At 43.0% G+C, this 23,684-nt stretch overlaps 1 protein-coding gene and 1 pseudogene across 1 annotated transcript; one reads left to right on the forward strand and one right to left on the reverse strand.

Annotated features, from left to right (window-relative positions):
- Positions 1-47: 47 nt before the first annotated feature.
- Positions 48-23,684, reverse strand: LOC120018957 (olfactory receptor 1-like). The gene is made up of 3 exons (XM_038962167.1): positions 22,730-23,684; positions 14,297-14,316; positions 48-53 (listed from the first exon to the last, which is right to left on the reverse strand). Exons 1-3 carry the CDS (start codon positions 23,682-23,684, stop codon positions 48-50), a joined length of 981 nt encoding a protein of 326 aa, XP_038818095.1.
- Positions 18,673-20,689, forward strand: LOC120018708 (annotated as a pseudogene).

Here is a 23,684-nt window from a genome sequence, read left to right on the forward strand (position 1 = left end):
GGATAACTGAAAAAGGAACAGATACATAGGCCCGTGTAGATTTCTGTTCAAAGCTATAACCACAAGCAAAGACATATTACAGAACAGTGTACATAAGTAGACGAGAGAGCCTATTAGGACAGTCAAATATTTCCCTTCAGAGGACAAGTCTATTTTGCCCATTATGAAAACAGCGTTGAGTACATCTATGGTTCGGTTCCCCATCCTCCTGTAGCGTTGAACCTCACGGCAGCTTGAAGAGTGCAAATTTTTTTCCAAAACATCAACTTAAATGAACAGCAATTGTTATTCACTGATAGCCTTGGAGATGTAGAGTGCAGAACATCATAGTTAATTAATAGTTCTGGAAGCATGTGGTTGCATGTGTATTTATAAGAAAGCTGATCCTGTGCTTTGTGGTTCTACAACCTTACCTCAAACGATTATTGGTCTGTCATTAATTATTATTAATGTATTTTGGAGGTGGTGATTGGACAATATAATTCAAGGGTGTCAAAGTTATTCCATGGAGGGCTGAGTGTCAGTGGGCTTTTGGTTTTTCCTTTAAATTAAGACCTAGACAACCAGATCAGGGGAGTTCCTTACTAATTAGTGACCTTAATTCATCATTCAAGTAAAAGGGATGAGCGAAAACACGCAGATACTCGGCCTTCCGTGTAATGAGTTTGACACGTGATGTAAATGATTAGATCATCTCTTTCAGAATGCAAATGTCATATCAGGATGCCAACTACAGCTGAACTAAGACTTTTCGTAAATTTACAAAACGTATAAACCTGGCACATGAGATTACATATTCAGATTTAAGAAATTATTAACTATTCTTAAAAAATAAGCATATTTCATTGGGAGCCTTTGTTTTCTAGTGCAATAAACTTCCCACAATCAGAAAATATACAATACTCTAAGAAAAGGTGGCTCTTCTAAGCTTCAACAAAACCTTAAAAAAAACATTTCATTTTATTTTCTGTTAGCCTGGTTATGCACTCACTGCAGACCAGACATGGGGTACGGGGAGTAAAACATTTAATAAAGAACGGACATGGAACGAGACAGGAACAGCATCAGCAAACTGATAATACAGCCAACAAACAATCAATGCAGCAGTGGGGAACAGAGCAAGGGAACTGACAAATATAGGGGAGGAAATAACCAGATGATGAGTGAGGCCAGGTGAGTCCAATATCGCTGAAGCGCGTGACGAGGGAAGGCAGGTGTGCGTGATGGATGGCAGGAGTGCGTGATGCAGGGCAACCTGGCGCCCTCAAGCGCCAGGGGGAGGGAAGAGCTGGAGCAGACACTCCTATGCATTTAACCTAGCTATTTGAAAATCCTGTCAAGTACAACTTGGTTGACTACTTGGTTTTTACAAAAATCTATTTGGTTTTTAACAAATACTCAAATATTTAAATAATAAGTACTCAAATATTGAAATAACAAATACTCAAATACACATGTTTGCTACAGACATGCTTTGGCAGGGCCATGGTTGTTCAGGCCTTCATTAGAACAAAGCCATGGAACTTGGTGACTGATGAACCATATGTTCTGCAGATAAAGCACTGAAATAATAAAAAAGAAAGAAAGAGAGATGGTTACTTTAAGGCTATTTTATGGAAGGATTTTATAGTGGTTTTATAGTGAAAGTGAACTGTCTTTCACATGATTCATACACTATTTTGGTATTATAAAAAAATAACAATTTAACACTAATTGGATGTTCTTCATGGGTGGAGCCTTTCCCCTCCACTTTTGTCAGCTAATTTCTGTTTACTTACAGTATGTCTTATTTCACCAAAGATGAGGAGAGAGTTGTATAGTCTGGCATATCAAATCAAATCAAATCAAATTTTATTTGTCACATACACATGGTTAGCAGATGTTAATGCGAGTGTAGCGAAATGCTTGTGCTTCTAATTCCGACAATGCAGTAATAACCAACAAGTAATCTAACCTAACAATTCCACAACTACTACCTTATACACACAAGTGTAAAGGGATAAAGAATATGTACATAACGATATATGAATGAGTGATGGTACAGAACGGCATAGGCAAGATGCAGTAGATGGTATAGAGTACAGTATATACATATGAGATGAGTAATGTAGGGTATGTAAACATAAAGTGGCATAGTTTAAAGTGGCTAGTGATACATGTATTACATAGAGATGGCAAGATGCAGTAGATGATATAGAGTACAGTATATACATATACATATGAGATGAGTAATGTAGGGTATGTAAACATTATATTAAGTGGCATTGTTTAAAGTGGCTAGTGGTACATTTTTACATAATTTCCATCAATTCCCATTATTAAAGTGGCTGGAGTTGAGTCAGTATGTTGGCAGCGGCCGCTAAATGTTAGTGGTGGCTGTTTAACAGTCTGATGGCCTTGAGATAGAAGCTGTTTTTCAGTCTCTCGGTCCCTGCTTTGATGCACCTGTACTGACCTCGCCTTCTGGATGATAGCGGGGTGAACAGGCAGTGGCTTGGGTGGTTGTTGTCCTTGATGATCTTTATGGCCTTCCTGTGACATCGGGTGGTGTAGGTGTCCTGGAGGGCAGGTAGTTTGCCCCCGGTGATGCGTTGTGCAGACCTCACTACCCTCTGGAGAGCCTTACGGTTGTGGGCGGAGCAGTTGCCGTACCAGGCGGTGATACAGCCCGACAGGATGCTCTCGATTGTGCATCTGTAGAAGTTTGTGAGTGCTTTTGGTGACAAGCCGAATTTCTTCAGCCTCCTGAGGTTGAAGAGGCGCTGCTGCGCCTTCTTCACAACGCTGTCTGTGTGGGTGGACCAATTCAGTTTGTCCGTGATGTGTACACCGAGGAACTTAAAACTTTCCACCTTCTCCACTACTGACCCGTCGATGTGGATAGGGGGGTGCTCCCTCTGCTGTTTCCTGAAGTCCACAATCATCTCCTTTGTTTTGTTGACGTTGAGTGTGAGGTTATTTTCCTGACACCACACTCCGAGGGCCCTCACCTCCTCCCTGTAGGCCGTCTCGTCGTTGTTGGTAATCAAGCCTACCACTGTAGTGTCATCCGCAAACTTGATGATTGAGTTGGAGGCGTGCATGGCCACGCAGTCGTGGGTGAACAGGGAGTACAGGAGAGGGCTCAGAACGCACCCTTGTGGGGCCCCAGTGTTTAGGATCAGCGGGGTGGAGATGTTGTTACCTACCCTCACCACCTGGGGGCGGCCCGTCAGGAAGTCCAGGACCCAGTTGCACAGGGCGGGGTCGAGACCCAGGGTCTCGAGCTTGATGACGAGTTTGGAGGGTACTATGGTGTTAAATGCTGAGCTGTAGTCGATGAACAGCATTCTCACATAGGTATTCCTCTTGTCCAGATGGGTTAGGGCAGTGTGCAGTGTGGTTGCGATTGCGTCGTCTGTGGACCTATTGGGTCGGTAAGCAAATTGGAGTGGGTCTAGGGTGTCCGGTAGGGTGGAGGTGATATGGTCCTTGACTAGTCTCTCAAAGCACTTCATGATGACGGAAGTGAGTGCTACGGAGCGGTAGTCGTTTAGCTCAGTTACCTTAGCTTTCTTGGGAACAGGAACAATGGTTGCCCTCTTGAAGCATGTGGGAACAGCAGACTGGGATAAGGATTGATTGAATATGTCCGTAAATACACCAGCCAGCTGGTCTGCGCATGCTCTGAGGACGCGGCTGGGAATGCCGTCTGGGCCTGCAGCCTTGCGAGGGTTAACACGTTTAAATGTTTTACTCACCTCGGCTGCAGTGAAGGAGAGCCCGCAGGTTTTGGTAGCGGGCCGTGTCAGTGGCACTGTATTGTCCTCAAAGCGAGCAAAAAAGTTATTAAGCCTGTCTGGGAGCAAGACATCCTGGTCCGCGACGGGGCTGGTTTTCTTTTTGTAATCCGTGATTGACTGTAGACCCTGCCACATACCTCTTGTGTCTGAGCTGTTGAATTGCGACTCAATTTTGTCTCTGTACTGGGACTTAGCTAGTTTGATTGCCTTGCGGAGAGAATAGCTACACTGTTTGTATTCGGTCATGTTTCCGGTCACCTTGCTCTGGTTAAAAGCAGTGGTTCGCGCTTTCAGTTTCACGCGAATGCTGCCGTCAATCCACGGTTTCTGGTTTGGGAATGTTTTAATCGTTGCTGTGGGTACGACATCGTCAATGCACTTTCTAATGAACTCGCTCACCGAATCAGCATATTCGTCAATGTTGTTGTTGGACGCAATGCGGAACATATTCCAATCCGCGTGATCGAAGCAGTCTTGAAGCGTGGAATCAGATTGGTCGGACCAGCGTTGGTCAGACCTGAGCGAGGGAGCTTGTTGTTTTAGTTTCTGTTTGTAGGCTGGAAGCAACAAAATGGAGTCGTGGTCAGCTTTTCCGAAAGGAGGGCGGGGGAGGGCCTTATATGCGTCGCGGAAATTAGTGTAACAATGATCCAAGGTTTTACCAGCCCTGGTAGCACAATCGATATGCTGATAGAATTTAGGGAGTTTTGTTTTCAGATTGGCCTTGTTAAAATCCCCAGCTACAATGAATGCAGCCTCAGGGTGTGTGGTTTCCAGTTTACAAAGAGTCAGATAAAGTTCGTTCAGGGCCATCGTTGTGTCTGCTTGGGGGGGGATATATACGGCTGTGATTATAATCGAAGAGAATTCCCTTGGTAGATAATGCGGTCGACATTTGATTGTGAGGAGTTCTAGATCAGGTGAACAGAATGACTTGAGTTCCTGTATGTTGTTATGATCACACCACGTCTCGTTAATCATAAGGCATACCCCCCCGCCCCTCTTCTTACCAGAAAGATGTATGTTTCTGTCGGGCGCGATGCGTGAAGAAACCAGCTGGCTGCACCGACTCCGTTAGCGTCTCTTGAGTTAGCCATGTTTCCGTGAAGCAGAGAACGTTACAATCTCTGATGTCCCTCTGGAATGTTACCCGTGCTCGGATTTCATCAACCTTATTGTCAAGAGACTGGACATTGGCGAGTAGTATGCTAGGGAGTGGAGCGCGATGTGCCCGTCTCCGAAGCCTGACCAGGAGACCGCTACGTTTGCCCCTTTTACGGCGTCGCATAGGGTCGCCGGCTGGGATCAGATCCGTTGTATTGGGTGGAAGGCAAAACACTGGATCCGTTTCGGGAAAGTCATATTCCTGGTTGGAACGATGGTGAGTTGACGTTGCTCTTATATTCAGTAGTTCCTCCCGACTGTATGTAATGAAACCTAAGATTACCTGGGGTACCAATGTAAGGAATAACACATAAAAAAACAAAATACTGCATATTTTCCAAGGAACGCGAAGCGAGGCGGCCATCTTGGTCGGCGCCGGAAGTATCAGTATCAGTATCAGACTGCATTCATACATTTGTTGTTGCTACTGTAGCATTCTTTAATAGCCCTTTATATTAACGGTCTATGTATAATGCATTATGCATGAATTACTGAAAACAATGTCACCTTTTTGCTGTAAGCGTTCATTACTGGCTACGAGACTATTGTAGCAACATTAATTTACCATTTTGATACCTTCTGGAAACAAAGCTTGTTTTATAAGGAGGATGGGATTTACTCAAATCATTTGGGTTCCAAGCTCCTTTCAGAGCATTAAAAGGCTGCGTTGAGAATGACTTATCAAGGACCCAAGCCCAGCTCAGTTAAACCCCACCATTGTGACACAGAGCTGGCATAATGCTTTAGCAAATGTACATCAAAAAGGGGCGTTGGAAGACACGATGTAAGTAACCTAATTTATGTCCCTCTAACTGCCCTGAATGCCTCTGCTGATCCTACAGCAATTGTATGCAGTTATCATGTATCCATGAACCAGATATATACTGTTAGCACTGAGGGGGGGGTGTCTTAGCAGGAAGTCCACTGTGTGCAGTTCACCCTGCACTAACATAAATAACATGCTGCTAAGCTTCCCAGTAAAGCAATGAAAACAATCAAGCATCCCAGAAAAGTGCTAAATATAGCCCATATTAGCATATGTAGCTTAACTTCTCTGCGCTACGGATCCCTTTTACGGAATCATTTTCCTAAACAACCGCTGAATTGCAGGGCGCAAAATATTACTAAAAATATTTATAATCATGCAATCACAAGTGAAATATACCAAAACACAGCTTAGCTTGTTGTTAATCCACCTATCGTGTCAGATTTTGAAAATATGCTTTACAGCGAAAGCAATCCAAGCTTTTGTGAGTGTATCAATCAATGCTAGAACAGCTAGCCCCAAATTAGCATGGTCACGAAAGTCAGAAAAGCAATAAATTTAATCGCTTACCTTTGATAATCTTCGGATGTTTGCACTCACGAGACTCCCAGTTACACAATAAATTCTCTGTATACATCAATGATGTCGCTCTTGCTGCTGGTGATCCATTGATCCACCTCTATGCAGACGACACCATTCTGCATACATCTGGCCCTTCTTTGGACACTTTGTTAACTAATCTTCAGACGAGCTTCAATGCCATACAACTCTACTTCCGTGGCCTCCAACTGCTCTTAAATACAAGTAAAACTAATGCATACGTACTGTACATACAAATGTACTGTCAATAACACAATAGAAAAATATATGTACAGTGTGTGCGAATGTAGAAGAGTAGGGAGGTAAGGCAATAAATAGGCCATAGAGGCAAAATAATTACAATTTAGCATTAACACGAGAGTGGTAGATGTGCAGATGTTGTGTGAGTAGAGATACTGGGGTGCAAAAGAGCAAGAGGATAAATAACAATATGGGGATGAGGAAGTTGGGTGTGCTATTTACAGATTGGTTGTGTACAGGTACAGTGATCAGTAAGCTGCTCAGACAGCTGATGCTTAAAGATAGAGAGGGAGATATGGGTCTCCATCTTCAGTGATTTTTGCAATTCGTTCCAGTCATTGGCAGCAGAGAACTGGAAGGAAAGGCGGCCAAAGGAAGTGTTGGCTTTGGGGATGACCAGTGAAATATACCTGCTGGAGTGCGTGCTATGGGTGGGTGTTGCTATGTTGACCCGTGAGCTGAGATAAGGTGGGGTTTTACCTAGTAAAGACTTATAGATGACCTGGAGCCAGTGGGTTGGCGACGAATATGTAGTGAGGGCTAGCCAACGAGAGCATACAGGTCGCAGTGGTGGGTAGTATATGGGGCTTTGGTGACAAAACGGATGGCACTGTGATAGACTACATCCAGTTTGCTGAGTAGAGTGTTGGAGGCTATTTTGTAAATGACATCGCCAAAGTCAAGAATCGGTAGGATAGTCAGTTTTACGAGGGTAGGTTTGGCGGCATGAGTGAAGGATGCTTTGTTGCGAAATAGGAAGCGGATTCTAGATTTAATTTTGGATTGAAGATGCTAAATGTGAGTCTGGAAGGAGAGTTTACAATCTAACCAGACACCTAGGTATTTGTAGTTGTCCACATATTCTAAGTCAGAACCGTCCAGAGTAGTGAGGCTAGTCGTGTGGGCAGGTGCAGGCAGCAATCGGTTGAAGAGCATGCATTTAGTTTTACTAGCGTTTAAAAGCAGTTGGAGGCCACAGAAGGAGTGTTGTATGGCATTGAAGCTCGTTTGGAGGTTAGTTATCACAGTGTCCAAAGAAGGGCCAGATGTATGCAGAATGGTGTCGTCTGTGTAGAGGTGGATCAGAGATTCATTGATGTATACAGAGAAAAGAGTCAGCCCGAGAATTGAACCCTGTGGTACCCCCATAGAGACTGCCAGAGGTCTGGACAACAGGCCCTCCGATTTGACACACTGAACTCTATCTGAGAAGTAGTTGGTGAACCAGGCGAGGCAGTCATTTGAGAAGCCAAGGCTATTGAGTATGTCGATAAGAATGAGGTGATTGATAGGGTCGAAAGCCTTAGCCAGGTCGATGAAGACGGCTGCACAGTACTGTCTTTTATCGATGACGGTTATGACATCATTTAGGACCTTGAGCGTGGCTGAGGTGCACCCATGACCAGCTCGGAAACCAGATTGCATAGTGGAGAAGGTACGGTGGGATTCGAAATGGTCGGTGATCTGTTTGTTAACTTGGCTTTTGAAGATTTTAAAAAGGCAGGGTACGATAGATATAGGTCTATAACAGTTTGGGTCTAGAGCGTCTCCCTCTTTGAAGAGAGGGACGACCGCAGCAGCTTTCCAATGTTTGGGGATCTCAGTCGATACAAAGATACAAATACACATACAAATACAAAATAAAACCTCCTGGCTTTTATGAGAACCTATGTAAACTATATTCCCATTTTACATTTATTGTACAATGCATTACGTACTTGTTGCTAATAGAAAAAATATTGTTGCTTTACATACTTGTTGCTTCATTTGAAAATATTACATGAAGCATCAAATAGCAGTTTATTACAGGTCAATTGAATCTGGGGCACATTGTGTCTCAACGTTCAATCTCAACATTAAGCAGGAGGTCCACAACATGATTTGGAGCTTGATAATGTGCATATTACAGTTAACAAGCTCTGCTTAAAAGGTGTTTTGTTGACTTGACAGCCGACACCTGATAGGAATGAACATTCATTTATTCAGTGTGCTGTGTATACCATAGACAACACATGTGTACTATTGTCATCTTCTACAATGCCTGAACAGAAAATAAAATGTATCTGTACACATAACAGTGGATACATTTCTGTAATGAGCTCGGTAGTGTGAGGTCCTCTCTATCTGTCTCTGTTACAACTGAAATGAAGCTTAGAGATGTTGCTACGACAAGGCACCCTATGGAATTAGATGACACAGTGGTGTCATCATAACCTTCACCACATAGGCTGCCTCGGTGAACACGTGTCATTGGAGGGTCTCTCCTCACCTTAGGCCTTGTTATTGAAGAGTACACTTACCAACCATGTGTATACTGTAGCAACCACAATGTTTACTTTCTTTGAAACTTTGCTCATTAGGTTAATGAGAGTTGATAGGAAGGGTGTGGCACACATGCTCCTCTCCTGGGTCCCTCTACCTCCCTACTTAGCACTGGTAATGGACCTCTAGGGAATGGCTGACAGCAAGAGCCTCAGGTTATTGAGTCAGTCATCTGTAAAAGAGTGACAATATTTGACCAACTACAGCTGGGGTCACCTCAGCTGGAATGGCTTTGATCCCACTGTACTTTTTTTTTAGGTGGCCCAACTCAAAAACTAACTAGTTCCACAGCCTTTTTGAGTTCACCCACCTTTTTTTTGGCAAAGTGTTGAATGAAATTCAAATTTTGAGTTGGCCAAAACTTTGTTCTGACTCAATGGGACAAGTGGGGGGAAAGTTTAATCAACTTAAAAGTATGTGTTGAGGAAATTATTCTGACTCATGAGACAAGTTGATCGACTATGGATTTTTTTGTTGACAGATTGCTATTTTAAATGTTTTATTTTGTTTGAGAGAAGTAAATAAATGTTGTACGTATCAAATGAATGGACCAGACAGTCGTCTCTTTCAAATCTATCAACACTGACCACCAGAGTGACTATCATAAATCATAGTTTCCAGCTATGGCTTCCTCCAGCAGTTCCAATGTTCTACTGTCTGTTCACTGAGCCAGTGTCCATCCCATGTGGGCACAACTACTGCAAGGCCTTTGTCAAAGGACATTGGGATTGCACTGACCTGTGCCAGTGTCCCATGTGTAAAAAGACAGTGGCATCTTTCAAGAAACACAAGCTGAGGAGAACCTTGGAGGACAGCATGAGAGACCCCTGGAGCTGTTCTGTAGACGAGACCAAACGTGTGTGTGTCAGTTCTGCAGTGAGACAGACCACAAGACTCACAACACTGTCCCTATAGAGGAAGAGCGTGGGGAGAAGAAGGCTCAGATGAGGAAGACTAAGGGTAAAGTTCAGAAGATGATCCAGGAGAAACTTCAGAAGGCTAAGCAGATCGAACAGGCAGCAAAACTCAGCAAGAGAGATACAGAGAGAAATATGGCAGATACCAGTACCAAGTTGATGTGCAGGGGTACAAGGCAATTAAGGTAGATATGTACATATAGGTCTGAGACCAGTCTTTACAGTGCTGACTGTGCTGACTGTAAGCAGAGCTGAAGAAGACACTCAATAAAAATATGGAGAAGTTTACTGAAGTCATGCTGAAGAGAATGCAGCAGCGGATGTGACTGTGGACCCTAATACAGCATGTCCTTATCTCCTCCTGTCTGAGGTCGGAGATCAAGTGATGTGGCAATATACATCAGAATCTACCTGCTAACCCACAGAGGTTTGATAATAATCATAATAATATAATATAATACTAATTAGGAAATTGGGTATTCTCCTCGGGGAGTTTCTACTATGAGGTGCAAGTGAAGAGGAAGACTGTCTGGGCTTTAGGAATGGCCAGAGAATCCGGTGACAAGGAGTCAAGCAAATGGATACTGGACGCTGGGCCTAGCATCGTCCACTCCCTGAGAAATAATCATCTGAATGTGGGGGGTGTTTGTAGATTATAAAGAGGGGGAGGTCTCCTTTTAGAATGTGGAGGCCAGGTCCCATACCTGTCACACGCTGATCTGTTTCGCCTGTCTTTGTGCTTGTCTCCACCCCCCTCCAGGTGTCGCCCATCTTCTCCATTATCACCAATGTATCACCTGTGTTCTCTGTTTGCCTGTTGCCAGGTCATTTTGTTTCGTCAAGCCTACCAACGTTCCTGTTTTCTAGCTTTCGCGGTTTTTGACCATTCTGACTGCCCTGACCCTGAGCCTGCCTGCCGTTCTGTACCTTTCAGACTCTGCTATGGACTACTGACCTCTGCCTGCCCTTGACCTGTCGTTTGCCTGCCCCCCTGTTTCTGTAATAAACTTCTGTAATACAGCATCTGGGTCTTCTCCTGAGCCTTGATAATAGCTACTCATTCACTGGCTGCACCTTCACTGAGATACTGTATAGTGCAACAGGAAAGTATTCAGACCACTTGACTTTTTACACATTTTGTTACATTACAGCCTTATTCTAAAATGATATTTTTTTTTCTTCAAATGAATCAATCTACACACAATACCACATATTGACAAAGCAAAAACAGGTTTTAATTTTTTTGTACAAATTTATTAAAAATAAAAATCTGAAAAAACTTATTTAAATAAGTAATCAGACCCTTTGCTATGAAACTCGAAATTGAGCTCAGGTGCATCCTGTTTCCATTGATCATCCTTGAGATGTTTCTACAATTTGATTGGTCCAGCTGATTGGACCACAGTTGATGTCAGAGCAAAAACCAAACCATGAGGTCAAAGGAATTGTCCGTAGAGCTCCGAAACAGGATTGTGTTGAGGCACAGATCTGGGGAAGGGTACCAAAAATGCCTTCAGCATTGAAGGTCCCCAAGAACACAGCGGCCTCTATCATTCTTAAATGGAAGAAGTTCGGAACCACCAAGACTCTTCCTAGAGCTGTTCGCCCGGCCAAATTGAGCAATCGGGGGAGAAGGGCCTTGGTCAGGGAGTTGACCAAGAACCCGATGGTCAATCTGACATAGATCCAGAGTTCCTCTGCGGAGATGGGAGAACCTTCCAGAAGTACAACCATCTCTGCAGCACTCCACCAATCAGGCCTTTATTGTAGAGTGGCCAGACGGAAGCCACTCCTCAGTAAAAGGCACAAGATAGCCCATTTGGGGTTTGCCAAAAGGTACCTAAAGGACTCTCAGACCATGAGAAACAAGATTCTCTGGTCTGATGAAACCAAGTTTGAACACTTTTGCCTGAATGCCAAGCATCACATATGGAGGAAACCTGGCACCATTCCTACGGTGAAGCATGGTGATGGCAGGATCATGCTGTGGGGATGTTTTTCAGCGGCAGGGACTGGGAGACTAGTCAGGATCGAGGGAAAGATTAACGGAGCAAAGAACAGAGAGATCATGGATGAAAACCTGCTCCAGAGCGCTCAGGACCTCAGACTGGAGCGAAAGATTACCTTCGAACAGGACCACGACCCTAAGTACACAGCCAAGACAACGCAGGAGTGGCTTCAACCTGACAGAGCTTAAGAGGATCTGCAGAGAAGAATGGTAGAAACTCCCCAAATACAGGTGTGCCAAGTTTATAGCGTCATACCCAAGAAGACTCGAGGCTGTAATCGCTGCCAAAGTTGCTTTAACAAAGTACTGAGTAAAGAGTCTGAATACTTATGTAAATGTGATATTTCTGTTTTTTATATTTAATAAATGTGCATAAATGTCTAAACCTGTTTTTTCTTTGACATTATGGGGTTTTGTGTGTAGATTGGTGCGTGGGAAAAAACTCAAATGTTTTCCTTTTTAGAAAAAGGCTATGGGAAAAGTCAAGAGGTCTGAATACTTTCCAAATGCACTGTATCCTTTCAGAATGTGGAGGCCAGGTCCCATATCGTCTCATTCACTGGCTGAACCTTCACTGAGATACTCTACCTAGTCCTCTCTTCACCCTATGATTCTTCTAACACAGCTCCACTGGCTGCACCTTCACTGAGATACTCTACCTAGTCCTCTTCTTCTAACACAACTCACTGGCTGCACCTTCACTGAGATACTCTACATAGTCCGCTCTATGATTCTTCTAACACAGCTCCACTGGCTGCACCTTCACTGAGATACTCTACATAGTCCGCTCTATGATTCTTCTAACACAGCTTCACTCATCATCTCTTCCCTCAAGTCTTTGTGAGTTTAGTAAGCAGGGAATTCAGTAACACAAAAACAAAGCACATGCACAATAAAATTGTGTATTTTATATTCAGAATAAGCTAGTATGTTATCAGTTAATTAGATTATATAATTAAGCAATAAGGTCAGAGGCGGTGTGGTATATGGTCAATATACCACGGCCCACAAGGCGGCGGCGCACAATTGAGGCGGCGCACAATTGTTCCAATGTCATCCGGGTTAGGGGAGGGTTTGGCTGGCCAGGATGTCCTTGTGCCATCAACGCTATAGCAATTCCTTGTGGCGGGCCAGGTGCATTGGTGTGGCTGGCTTCCAAGTTAAGCGAGCAGTGTGTCAAGAAGCTGTGCGGCTTGTCTAGGTCGTGTTTTGAAGGATGCATGGCTCTTACCCTTCGCCTCTCCCGAGTCCATATGGGAATTACAGCGATGGGACAAGACTGTAACTACCAATTTGGGAGAAAAAAGGGGTAATAAGTTGCATGGACTCACTCTGTGTGCAATAATTGTGTTTAGCATGATTTTTGAATGACTACCTCATCTCTGTACCCCACACATACAATTATCTGTATGTCGAGCCGTACATTTCAACCACAAATTCAACCACAGTGTCACGTCCTGACCATAGTTCTTTTGTGTTTTGCTTGTTTAGTGTTGGTCAGGACGTGAGCTGGGTGGGAATTCTATGTTGTGTGTCTAGTTTGTCTGTTTCTGTGTCCAGCCTAATATGGTTCTCAATCAGAGACAGCTGTCAATTGTTGTCCCTGATTGAGAATCATATATAGGTGGCTTGTTTTGTGTTGGGGATTGTGGGTGGTTGTTTCCTGTCTCTGTGTTTGTGTTCTGCACCAGATAGGACTGTGACGGTTAGTTTGTTTTGTCATTTTGTATAGTGTCTTGTTTTGTGTGAATTAAATCATGGAAAATTACCACGCTGCACATTGGTCCTCAGACATTCATCCAGTGTGAACTTATTAATTACAGTATCAATACACCCAGTCATTACAAAAATACAGGCGTCCTTCCTAACTCAGTTGCTGGAGAGGAAGGAAACCGCTCAGGGATTTCCACATGCGACCAATGGTGACTTCAAAACAGTTATAGAGTTTAACGGCTGTGATAGGAGAAAACTGAGGATGGATTAACACCATTGTAGTTACTCCACAATACTAACCTAATTGACAAGAAGGAAACGTATACAGATTAAAAATATTCCATAATCTGCATCCTGTTTGCATGAGACACAAAAGGAATACTGCAAAAAATGTGGAGCAAATCCTTTAAAACACTTTACTGAGTACCACTCTTCAAGCATAGTGGTGGCTGCATCATGTTATGGGTATGCTTGAAATTGTTGGGAGATTAATTCACATTTCGGCAGGACAATAACCTGAAACACAAGGCCAAATCTACACTTGAGTTGTTTACCAAGAAGACAGTCAATGTTCCTGAGTAGCTGAGTTACAGTTTGGACTTAAATCTACTTGAAAATATATGGCAAGACCTGAAAATGGTTGTCTAGCAATGATCAACAACCAATTTGACAGAGCTTGAATAATTTAGAACAGAATAATGGGCAAATGTTGCACAAACTCACAGCTGTAGTTGTTGCCAAAGGGGCTTCTACAAAGTATTGACTCAGGGGTGTAAATATTTACTGCATGTAAATTTGATATTTCTGTATTTCATTTTCAATACATTTGCAAACATTTCTAAAAACATGTTATTACTTTGTCATTATGGGGTATTTTGTGTAGATGGGTTAGAAAAAAATATATGTAATCCGTGTTGAATTCAGGCTGTGTAACGATCGTCGTATAGAGGAGAAGGAGAAGACCAAGGAGCAGCGTGGTAAGTATTCATAATCGGCGGTAAGGGTCCCCGCTCCAGAGGCGCCACCTAAGTGGGCCAAGACTAAGGTGGAGTGGGGTCCACGTCCCGCACCAGAGCCGCCACCGCGGTGAAATGCCCATCCAGACCCTCCCCTATAGGTTCAGGTTTAGCGGCCGGAGTCCGCACCTTTGGGGGGGGGGGGGGGGGGGGGGTACTGTCACGCCCTGACCGTAGAGATCCTTTTTATGTCTCTATTTTGGTTGGTCAGGGTGTGAGTTTGGGTGGGCATTCTATGTCTGGTGTTCTATGTTGTCCTTGTTTTGTATTTCTGTGTGTTTGGCCTGGTGTGGTTCTCAATCAGAGGCAGCTGTCTATCGTTGTCTCTGATTGAGAATCATACTTAGGTAGCCTGTTCCCACCTGTGTTTGTGGGTGGTTGTTTTCTGTTTAGTGTATGTCACCTTGCAGAACTGTTCGTTTATCGTTTTTGTTGTTTTGTTCTAGTATTCGTATTCATTAAAAGGAATTATGAATACTTACCACGCTTCACCTTGGTCTTCTCCTTCTCCTCTATACGACGATCGTTACAGAACCACCCACCAACAAAGGACCAAGCAGCGTGGAAAAAAGGAGGAATGGACATGGGAGGACATTCTGGACGGCAAGGGATCTTACACATGGGAGGAGATTATCCCGGGTTATCCTGCGCCAGCTCTGCACACTGTGTCTCCAGTGCGTCTGCATAGCCCAGTGCCTGCATCCCGCACGTGCAGGGCCAAAGTCACCATACAGCCAGGACGGGTTGTGCAGGCTCTTTGCTCGAGACCTCGAGTGCGCCTCCACAGCCCAGTACATCCGGTGCCTCGGCCAAGGACAAGGCCTCCTGCATGTCTCCCCAGCCTGGTGAGTCCTGTGCCTGTGCTAAGCCCTAATCCTCCTGCATGTCTCCCCAGCCTGGTGATTCATGTGCCTTCTCCCAGAGCCAAGCCTCCAGTGTTGATCCATGGCAAGAAGCCTCCAGTGATAATCCATGGCACGAAGCCTCCAGTGATGATCCATGGCAAGAAGCCTCCAGTGATGATCCATGGCACGAACCCTCCAGTGATAATCCATGGCAAGAAGCCTCCAGTGATAATCCATGGCACGAAGCCTCCAGTGATGATCCATGGCACGAAACCTCCAGTGATGATCCATGGCACGAAGCCTCCAGTGATGATCCATGGCACGAAGTCTCCAGTGATGATCCATGACATGAAGCCTCCAGTGAGGATCCATGGCACGAAGCCTCCAGTGAGGATCCATGGCACGAAACCTCCAGTGAGGAGTTATGGCACGAGGCCTCCAACGAAGGACGTCAGTCCGGAGCCTCCATCAACGACTTCTAGTCCGGAGCCTCCAGCGTCGCCCTCTAGTCTGGAGCCTCCAGAGACGTCCTCTAGTCCGGAGCCTCCAGCGTCGCCCTCTAGTCCGGAGCCTCCAGCGACGTCCGCTAGTCCGGAGCCTCCAGCGACGCCCTCTAGTCCGGAGCCTCCAGCGTCGCCCTCTAGTCCGGAGTCTCCAGCGACGTCCTCTAGTCCGGAGCCTCCAGCGACAGGCTTCAGTCAGGAGCAGCCAGAGTCTCCCTCCTGTCCGGAGCAGCCAGAGTCTCCCTCCTGTCCGGAGCAGCCAGAGTCTCCCTCCTGTCCGGAGCAGCCAGAGGCTCCCTCCTGTCCGGAGCAGCCAGAGTCATCCTCCTGTCCGGAGCAGCCAGAGTCATCCTCCTGTCCCGGACAGGAACAACACAATGTGGAACAACACAATGTGGAATAAGGGTATGAATACTTTCTGAAGGGACTGTTCTTTTTTGCTTCATCTGGTTTAATGCATTATATTTCAGGATATTCTGGTCCCTGACAAGTAAATTGAATAAAATAAAGTAAAATACAACTTGCTGGAAGGCACACTGGGAAATATGTTATGGAGAACATATGGATTTTAAGCCAACATATTATTTTAAGTTTTGGGTCTCAGCCATCTCAACTGGTTGTTCGATCAACTCAGCCATTTGTGTTGCAAGTTCACACAACATTCATTTTTTTATAAATTGTATATTGCGCAAACCCGCTTCCAACGGTCGGGGATAGGTTATGGGTTTAGAAGACAGGTCAAGATAAGGCAGGGGTTAGGGTTCTGAAATGTTCTTGTAGGGAGGCCAGAGCAAGAGATACAAAAGGTTTGCGTTTATTGTCATGAATCTTTCCCTGGAGGCAGAACTGAGCGGTTTCCGCTATTTTATACTTAGTTGTTGTTGTCATAATTAAACAGAGAGGCTAATGAGTGTAAACATTTTAGTCAAAAGAGATAATTAGGCCCTGATATGATAAAATAAGATGGCGATAATTAGGTCCTTAGATCTATTAACAACATTACCTTTAATGAGATGTTAATACATAAATACTGTATGTGCTTGTTATCTCATTTTAATTAAATGAAAATGAAAGACTGCTTACGAACATTGTTAAAAGCAGAGGTGCATTTGGTGTTCAGTGTTATTGATGTTGGTACAGTGAGTGTTCAGTATTATTGATGTTGGTACAGTGAGTGTTCAGTATTATTGATGTTGGTACAGTGGGTGTTCAGTATTATTGATGTTGGTACAGTGGGTGTTCAGTATTATTGATGTTGGTACAGTGGGTGTTCAGTATTATTGATGTTGGTACAGTGAGTGTTCAGTATTATTGATGTTGGTACAGTGGGTGTTCAGTATTATTGATGTTGGTACAGTGAGTGTTCAGTATTATTGATGTTGGTACAGTGGGTGTTCAGTGTTATTGACGTTGGTACAGTGGGTGTTCAGTATTATTGATGTTGGTACAGTGAGTGTTCAGTATTATTGATGTTGGTACAGTGAGTGTTCAGTATTATTGATGTTGGTACAGTGGGTGTTCAGTGTTATTGATGTTGGTACAGTGGGTGTTCAGTATTATTGATGTTGGTACAGTGGGTGTTCAGTATTATTGATGTTGGTACAGTGGGTGTTCAGTGTTATTGATGTTGGTACAGTGAGTGTTCAGTATTATTGATGTTGGTACAGTGAGTGTTCAGTATTATTGATGTTGGTACAGTGGGTGTTCAGTGTTATTGATGTTGGTACAGTGGGTGTTCAGTATTATTGACGTTGGTACAGTGGGTGTTCAGTATTATTGATGTTGGTACAGTGAGTGTTCAGTATTATTGATGTTGGTACAGTGAGTGTTCAGTATTATTGATGTTGGTACAGTGAGTGTTCAGTATTATTGATGTTGGTACAGTGGGTGTTCAGTATTATTGATGTTGGTACAGTGAGTGTTCAGTATTATTGATGTTGGTACAGTGAGTGTTCAGTATTATTGATGTTGGTACAGTGAGTGTTCAGTGTTATTGACGTTGGTACAGTGGGTGTTCAGTATTATTGATGTTGGTACAGTGAGTGTTCAGTATTATTGATGTTGGTACAGTGAGTGTTCAGTATTATTGATGTTGGTACAGTGAGTGTTCAGTATTATTGATGTTGGTACAGTGAGTGTTCAGTATTATTGATGTTGGTACAGTGAGTGTTCAGTATTATTGATGTTGGTACAGTGAGTGTTCAGTATTATTGATGTTGGTACAGTGAGTGTTCAGTATTATTGATGTTGGTACAGTGGGTGTTCAGTGTTATTGATGTTGGTACAGTGAGTGTTCAGTATTATTGATGTTGGTACAGTGAGTGTTCAGTATTATTGATGTTGGTACAGTGGGTGTTCAGTGTTATTGATGTTGGTACAGTGGGTGTTCAGTGTTATTGATGTTGGTACAGTGAGTGTTCAGTATTATTGATGTTGGTACAGTGAGTGTTCAGTATTATTGATGTTGGTACAGTGGGTGTTCAGTGTTATTGACGTTGGTACAGTGGGTGTTCAGTATTATTGATGTTGGTACAGTGAGTGTACAGTATTATTGATGTTGGTACAGTGGGTGTTCAGTATTATTGTAAAATGTTGTCAGGGAGGTATTAAATGACCAGAAAGGCCGTTTAGTTTGAGATTGTCTTGCCTTGGTCAATGTTTGGTTTAGAACTTCATTTTGTGTCTTCGGATAATTTATGGATTAAAAAAATATAATAACTCAGTAATCTGTACGGTTTCTCTTCCAGACACACAGCGTCCCCTCACATGGGTTTTTCTGTGCGCCTTTACAATGGAATGGAATCATCAGATGATGGATTCTATATTACAGCCTTCCACACACTGGGCAATAAGAACTACCTCATCTTAGCTCTATCTATAATATACATCGTCACTCTAACGGGTATCTTTGCTCTGTTAGCAGTCTTCATTATAAACACAAGCCTACAAAATCCCAAAGATGTTGCAGCATGCAGTTTAACAATAGTAGACATCTCTTTGAACACTGTTATCATCCCCCAGATGGTGCCTGTATTTGTGTTCAATCTGAACTACGGGACGTGTTTTTCTCAGATGTTCTTCACTCATTTATTTGGTGATATTATTTTCCCTGGCTCTCCTAGCGTACAACCATGTGATAGCCATCTGTTTCCCTCTGCGTTACCTCACCATCAACACCATCCTGAGGTTGCTGCAAATCCTGGTAGGGATCTGGACCCTGGCCTTCCTTTTGGAGGTCTCCCCTGTCGCGCTGGCCTTCAGGGTGGTGCATAGCTGCTGCTGTGAACACAGCCCCGTATACAGACTGGCCTGCTTCAACAGGAAACTAGCGAAAGCTAAGTCTCTGGCTGTCCTGTTAGGCCCGCTGTCCTTCATTATCTTCACCTATGCTGTGGTGGGGGTTCAGCAAAATGCTTATGTGTTATGTGTTTATCACCGCACCTTTTATACCTGATATAAACTGTATGATCCCTAAGTGTAGCAAATTTGTCTCAAGTGTTTAAATGTTGTTCTGTAATTTCATTTAGCACTCAATCTTATCCAGAAAAAAATGGGTTAAGTGCCGTGCTCAAGGGCACATCGACAGATCTTTCACCTGGTCGGCTCGGGGATTCAACCCAGCAACCTTTCAGTTACTGGCCCAACACTCTTAACCACTAGGCTACCTGCCACACATCTGAGTTAGCCCGTTGTAGGTACATGTGAATGATGCAGTAAGGAAAAGATAACACATGGGAGCGTATATCATGTCACAGTGCACAATTTCCTTCTTTTTTTTACTGGATATGTTAATTTTACTCTTGATATTATCAATCATCGTCTCAAAGACACTGGATGTGTGTCTGTTTGTCCCTTTGTCACAGTTTCTGTTCTTGTTGAGTGTTGTTTCCTTAGGTTACCTCTGGAGGGCACCCTTATCTTGTTTTCTAGTTTACAGTTTACAATGATTCATTCTTATTGGTTTCACCTGTGTTTGGTTACCCTCTCAGTTCACCTGATGTTGACTCCAAGTGGCGGGGTTGGCGGACTCAGCACTGTAAGGCGGTCTCCAGATCCGGGTTCACCCGCTCCATTTGACCATTGGATTGAGGGTGATAGCCCGAGAACAAATTAGCTGATGACCCCAGAAGAGTACAGAACTTCCTCCAGAATCTGGAGGCAAACTGGGGACCCCGGTCAGAGACGATGTCCAGAGGAAGTCTGTGATGGCGGAAAAAATGCTGAATGACAAGCTGAGCAATATCACCGGCAGATGGAAGCTTAGGCAGCGGCATGAAATGTGCCACCTTGGGAAAACGGTCCACAATGACCAGGATGACAGCGTTGCCCGCTGAGGATGGAAGACCCGGGATGAAATCCATAGAGAGATGAGACCAGGGTCGAGAAGGTGTTGACAGTGGATGAAGAAGCCCGAGTTTGATTACCCATTGATTACCCATTCAGTTCACCTGGTTGCCTTGTAATTTAGGTTCCTCTGTTTGCCTGCATCTTTGCTTAGGGCTCATGTTTGTTTAGTGTACTCGTGTGTTATTGCTTTGTTTTCTGTAAAGACATTAGTAAAAGTTCTGGATTTACCCTTACCTCAGCTTGCTGTGTTTCTTGGCGCCTGGGTCCGAGTACGTACTAGCATTACTGTCACACACTTCCCTCCTAGGTAACCTGAGCTTGGTGCAGTCCTCAGACCTCCTGACTGCCATCCTCACTGTGTCTGCCATCCATGCTCAACCCTATCAACTACAGCCTAAAGACAGAGGAGCGGCGAGAGAAAATCATCAAACTGTATGTAAAGACAAAAGCTACTCCTCACAAATGAGACCTTACATGGAGTTGTTGATCTTATGTTTTCATATCTTTAGTTTGGGTTCAATTCTGCAGCAAGAACTCAAGATTTAAGAAATGTTTCCAAGGCAACTTTCCCCTTTGTATCTACTTAATTTCAGCATGTTTCTGTTGATACTGTTTAATACACACTAACTCTACAGCAATAAAGCTATTTATGTCGATTCTTCTGAACACAATATTTGCAGATAATAGATGTAACATATGGTAAATAAAATGCAAACTTCTAATTTCAAATCTTTTTTTGTGTACATTTCAGAGATGTTTTTTATGCCACAGCTGTAATTTTGGCGTGTTTATATATAACATTAATTATTGGATGGATTAATGCTGCAACCATCATAAAGCTACTGTATTAACAGAAAGGTACTGTACAACCTGTTGAGGTAAAATCATTCTGATAAGTGACAGTGTAATAACTGACAGTGCAGGGCATGATAAGTGAGTACAGGTATGTCACATATAGTGATCACATACATTTATGGTATAAAGAGTCAAGTTTAAATGCAAAGTATGTAGATATACAGTATTTATGTTGAAAGAGTTCAACTCGAATTCAATTAAATAGCATATATGAATTAGTTCCACTAGATGACACTTAAACATATTCACTGGCAGATCCATAGTGTCGGGCTCTTTTCACAGGTAAAATTGTTTTTATAATACATTTCATGAATAAGGATGAATAAATTATTTATAAACCTTTAATAAATAAATACATATTTAAAAACATGTATAATGTTGTAAGCATTTTTGTGAACAATTATGTATTTATTTTTTATTTATTCAGTATAAGGTAACATACAAGCAGTTCGTACAAGCAGTACGCAGAGGGACAAAAATCTAAATAAAAGAGACAAAACGAGGCATAAATCTATTTAAGGATAAAAAAATAAATAATTGGGGCAGTTCTTGTATTGTGGTGAATAAACATAACTATTACAAGGAGCAGTGTAGTTCCTCTATTATAAGGAGCAGTGTAGTTCCTCTATTATAAGGAGCAGTGTAGTTACACGTTTGGGACACAGCATATTGGAAGAATCTTATTTAGGATTTTTCCTAAAATGTCAAAGACATGCTTCCAAAGAGGTCCACAGTTAAACAGCACCAAAACATTTGCAGAAAGTTTCCTATTTTAGAACAAGAGCATTTTGTAACATTGATCATTATCTACAAGCTATATTTTAAATCTACGCTGAGTGAAATAGGTCCAGCTGATGGGAAAGGTTTTGAGATGAAGAAGAAATGTTGTTCCATACCATGGGCCAGTTTGAGACCAAGGTTCTCTAGGTCTCTTTCCCACTTCTTTGTGATAGGGAGGGTGTTGACATTATGTGAGGATAATTTATTATAAATTAAGGATACAAGCCCAGTTATTCTGTTGGACAATATCAATTTTGCAATAAGGTGGGAGCCTGGAAAGGCCTTCCATGGTACACCATATGTTTTCAGAGCTGTACATTCCAAACATACATTATCATACATTAAAACATACATTATCATACATCCAAACATACATTATCATACATCCTACACATACATTATCAACTTCTGATTAACTTATTTGTTTTGGTTACATAACATGCAACTCTTGTCACGCCTGCTCCTGCTCTCCCCCCCTGGCGCTCGAGGGCACCAGGTTGCCCTGTATTACGCACTCCTGCCTTCCCTCGTCACGCGCATCAGCGATATTGGACTCACCTGGACTCACTCAATCACCTGTTTATTACCTCCCCAATATTTGTCAGTTCCCCAGCTCTGTTCCCTGCTGCTGCATTGTTTGTCGTCTGTCTTTGTGTTTCCCAGTTCTGACGCTGTTCCTGTCCCTTTGCATGTCCGTTCCTAATTAAATGTCAACTCCCCGTACCTGCTTCTCTTCTCTAGCATCATTCCTTACAACTCTGTTATGACAGTGATGAATGCTAACATGTACAATTACCACGACAGATATGAGTGAATAGCATCACATACAAATGTACAGTACCAGCACCTGATCAATTTACTGGTATTATGCTAGAGGTGTTTTGTTTGACCTTTTTCTTCAAAAACCCTCTGATTTCCTCAGTATTCAAAACATAAATGACTGGATTGAGCATGGGAGGGATAGCTGAAGCAAGAGACAAACAGATAATCCTGGCATTGGGGTGAAGAGAGAAGGTCACTGCAGCAATGTAGGTGGATATAAATGGAAGAAAGAAAAGTGCCACTATGAGAAGGTGTGATATACAAGTCTTCAGAGCCTTCACACGGCCCTCCCAGCTAGTAATTCTAAACAGGGCAAGTAAAATACACACATAAGACAGGACTATGAAAACGAATGGTACATGAAGGACTAGTACTGTATTCACTTTTGCCATGATGGAATTGGCTGAATTGTCGTTGCAGGCCATTCTGTACAAAGGCCCATGATCACAGAAATAACTGTCAATAACTATGGTTTTACAGTAAGACAGTCTAGTGATCAGCACCGTGGTTGTACCAACAATGACCACATTGACAAGCCACATCCCTGTAATCATGACAGACATGCTAGTGTTAGTGAGCAGAGTGTGGTATCTCAGAGGCAAACATATGGCAACAAACCTATCACATGCCAGAACAACAAGGGTCATAGACTGTAAAGCAATAAAGAAGAACACAAAAAACATATTGGCCAGACATGCTTCATAGGTGATGTATTGTGAATCAAAAAGAAATGTCTTAATCAGGTTAGGAATTAGTGCACTGCTCTCACCTAAGTCAGCTACTGCTAAGTTTAAAATGCCTATATACTTTGGGATGTGAAGATGGCGTTGAGTGAATATTATGAACATTACAATGGAGTTCCCACAAACAGCAACTACATAGGCAAAGCACAAGAACATATAGTACAATTTGGCATGAGGAATATCATGGAAGCCATTGATGAAGAAATATTGAGGACGCACAAAAGAGCTGTTTTGTTTGATGATGTTTATCATGGAGCTCAT

This window comes from Salvelinus namaycush, chromosome 23, assembly GCF_016432855.1.
Source record: "Salvelinus namaycush isolate Seneca chromosome 23, SaNama_1.0, whole genome shotgun sequence".
NCBI classification, from domain to species: domain Eukaryota; kingdom Metazoa; phylum Chordata; class Actinopteri; order Salmoniformes; family Salmonidae; genus Salvelinus; species Salvelinus namaycush.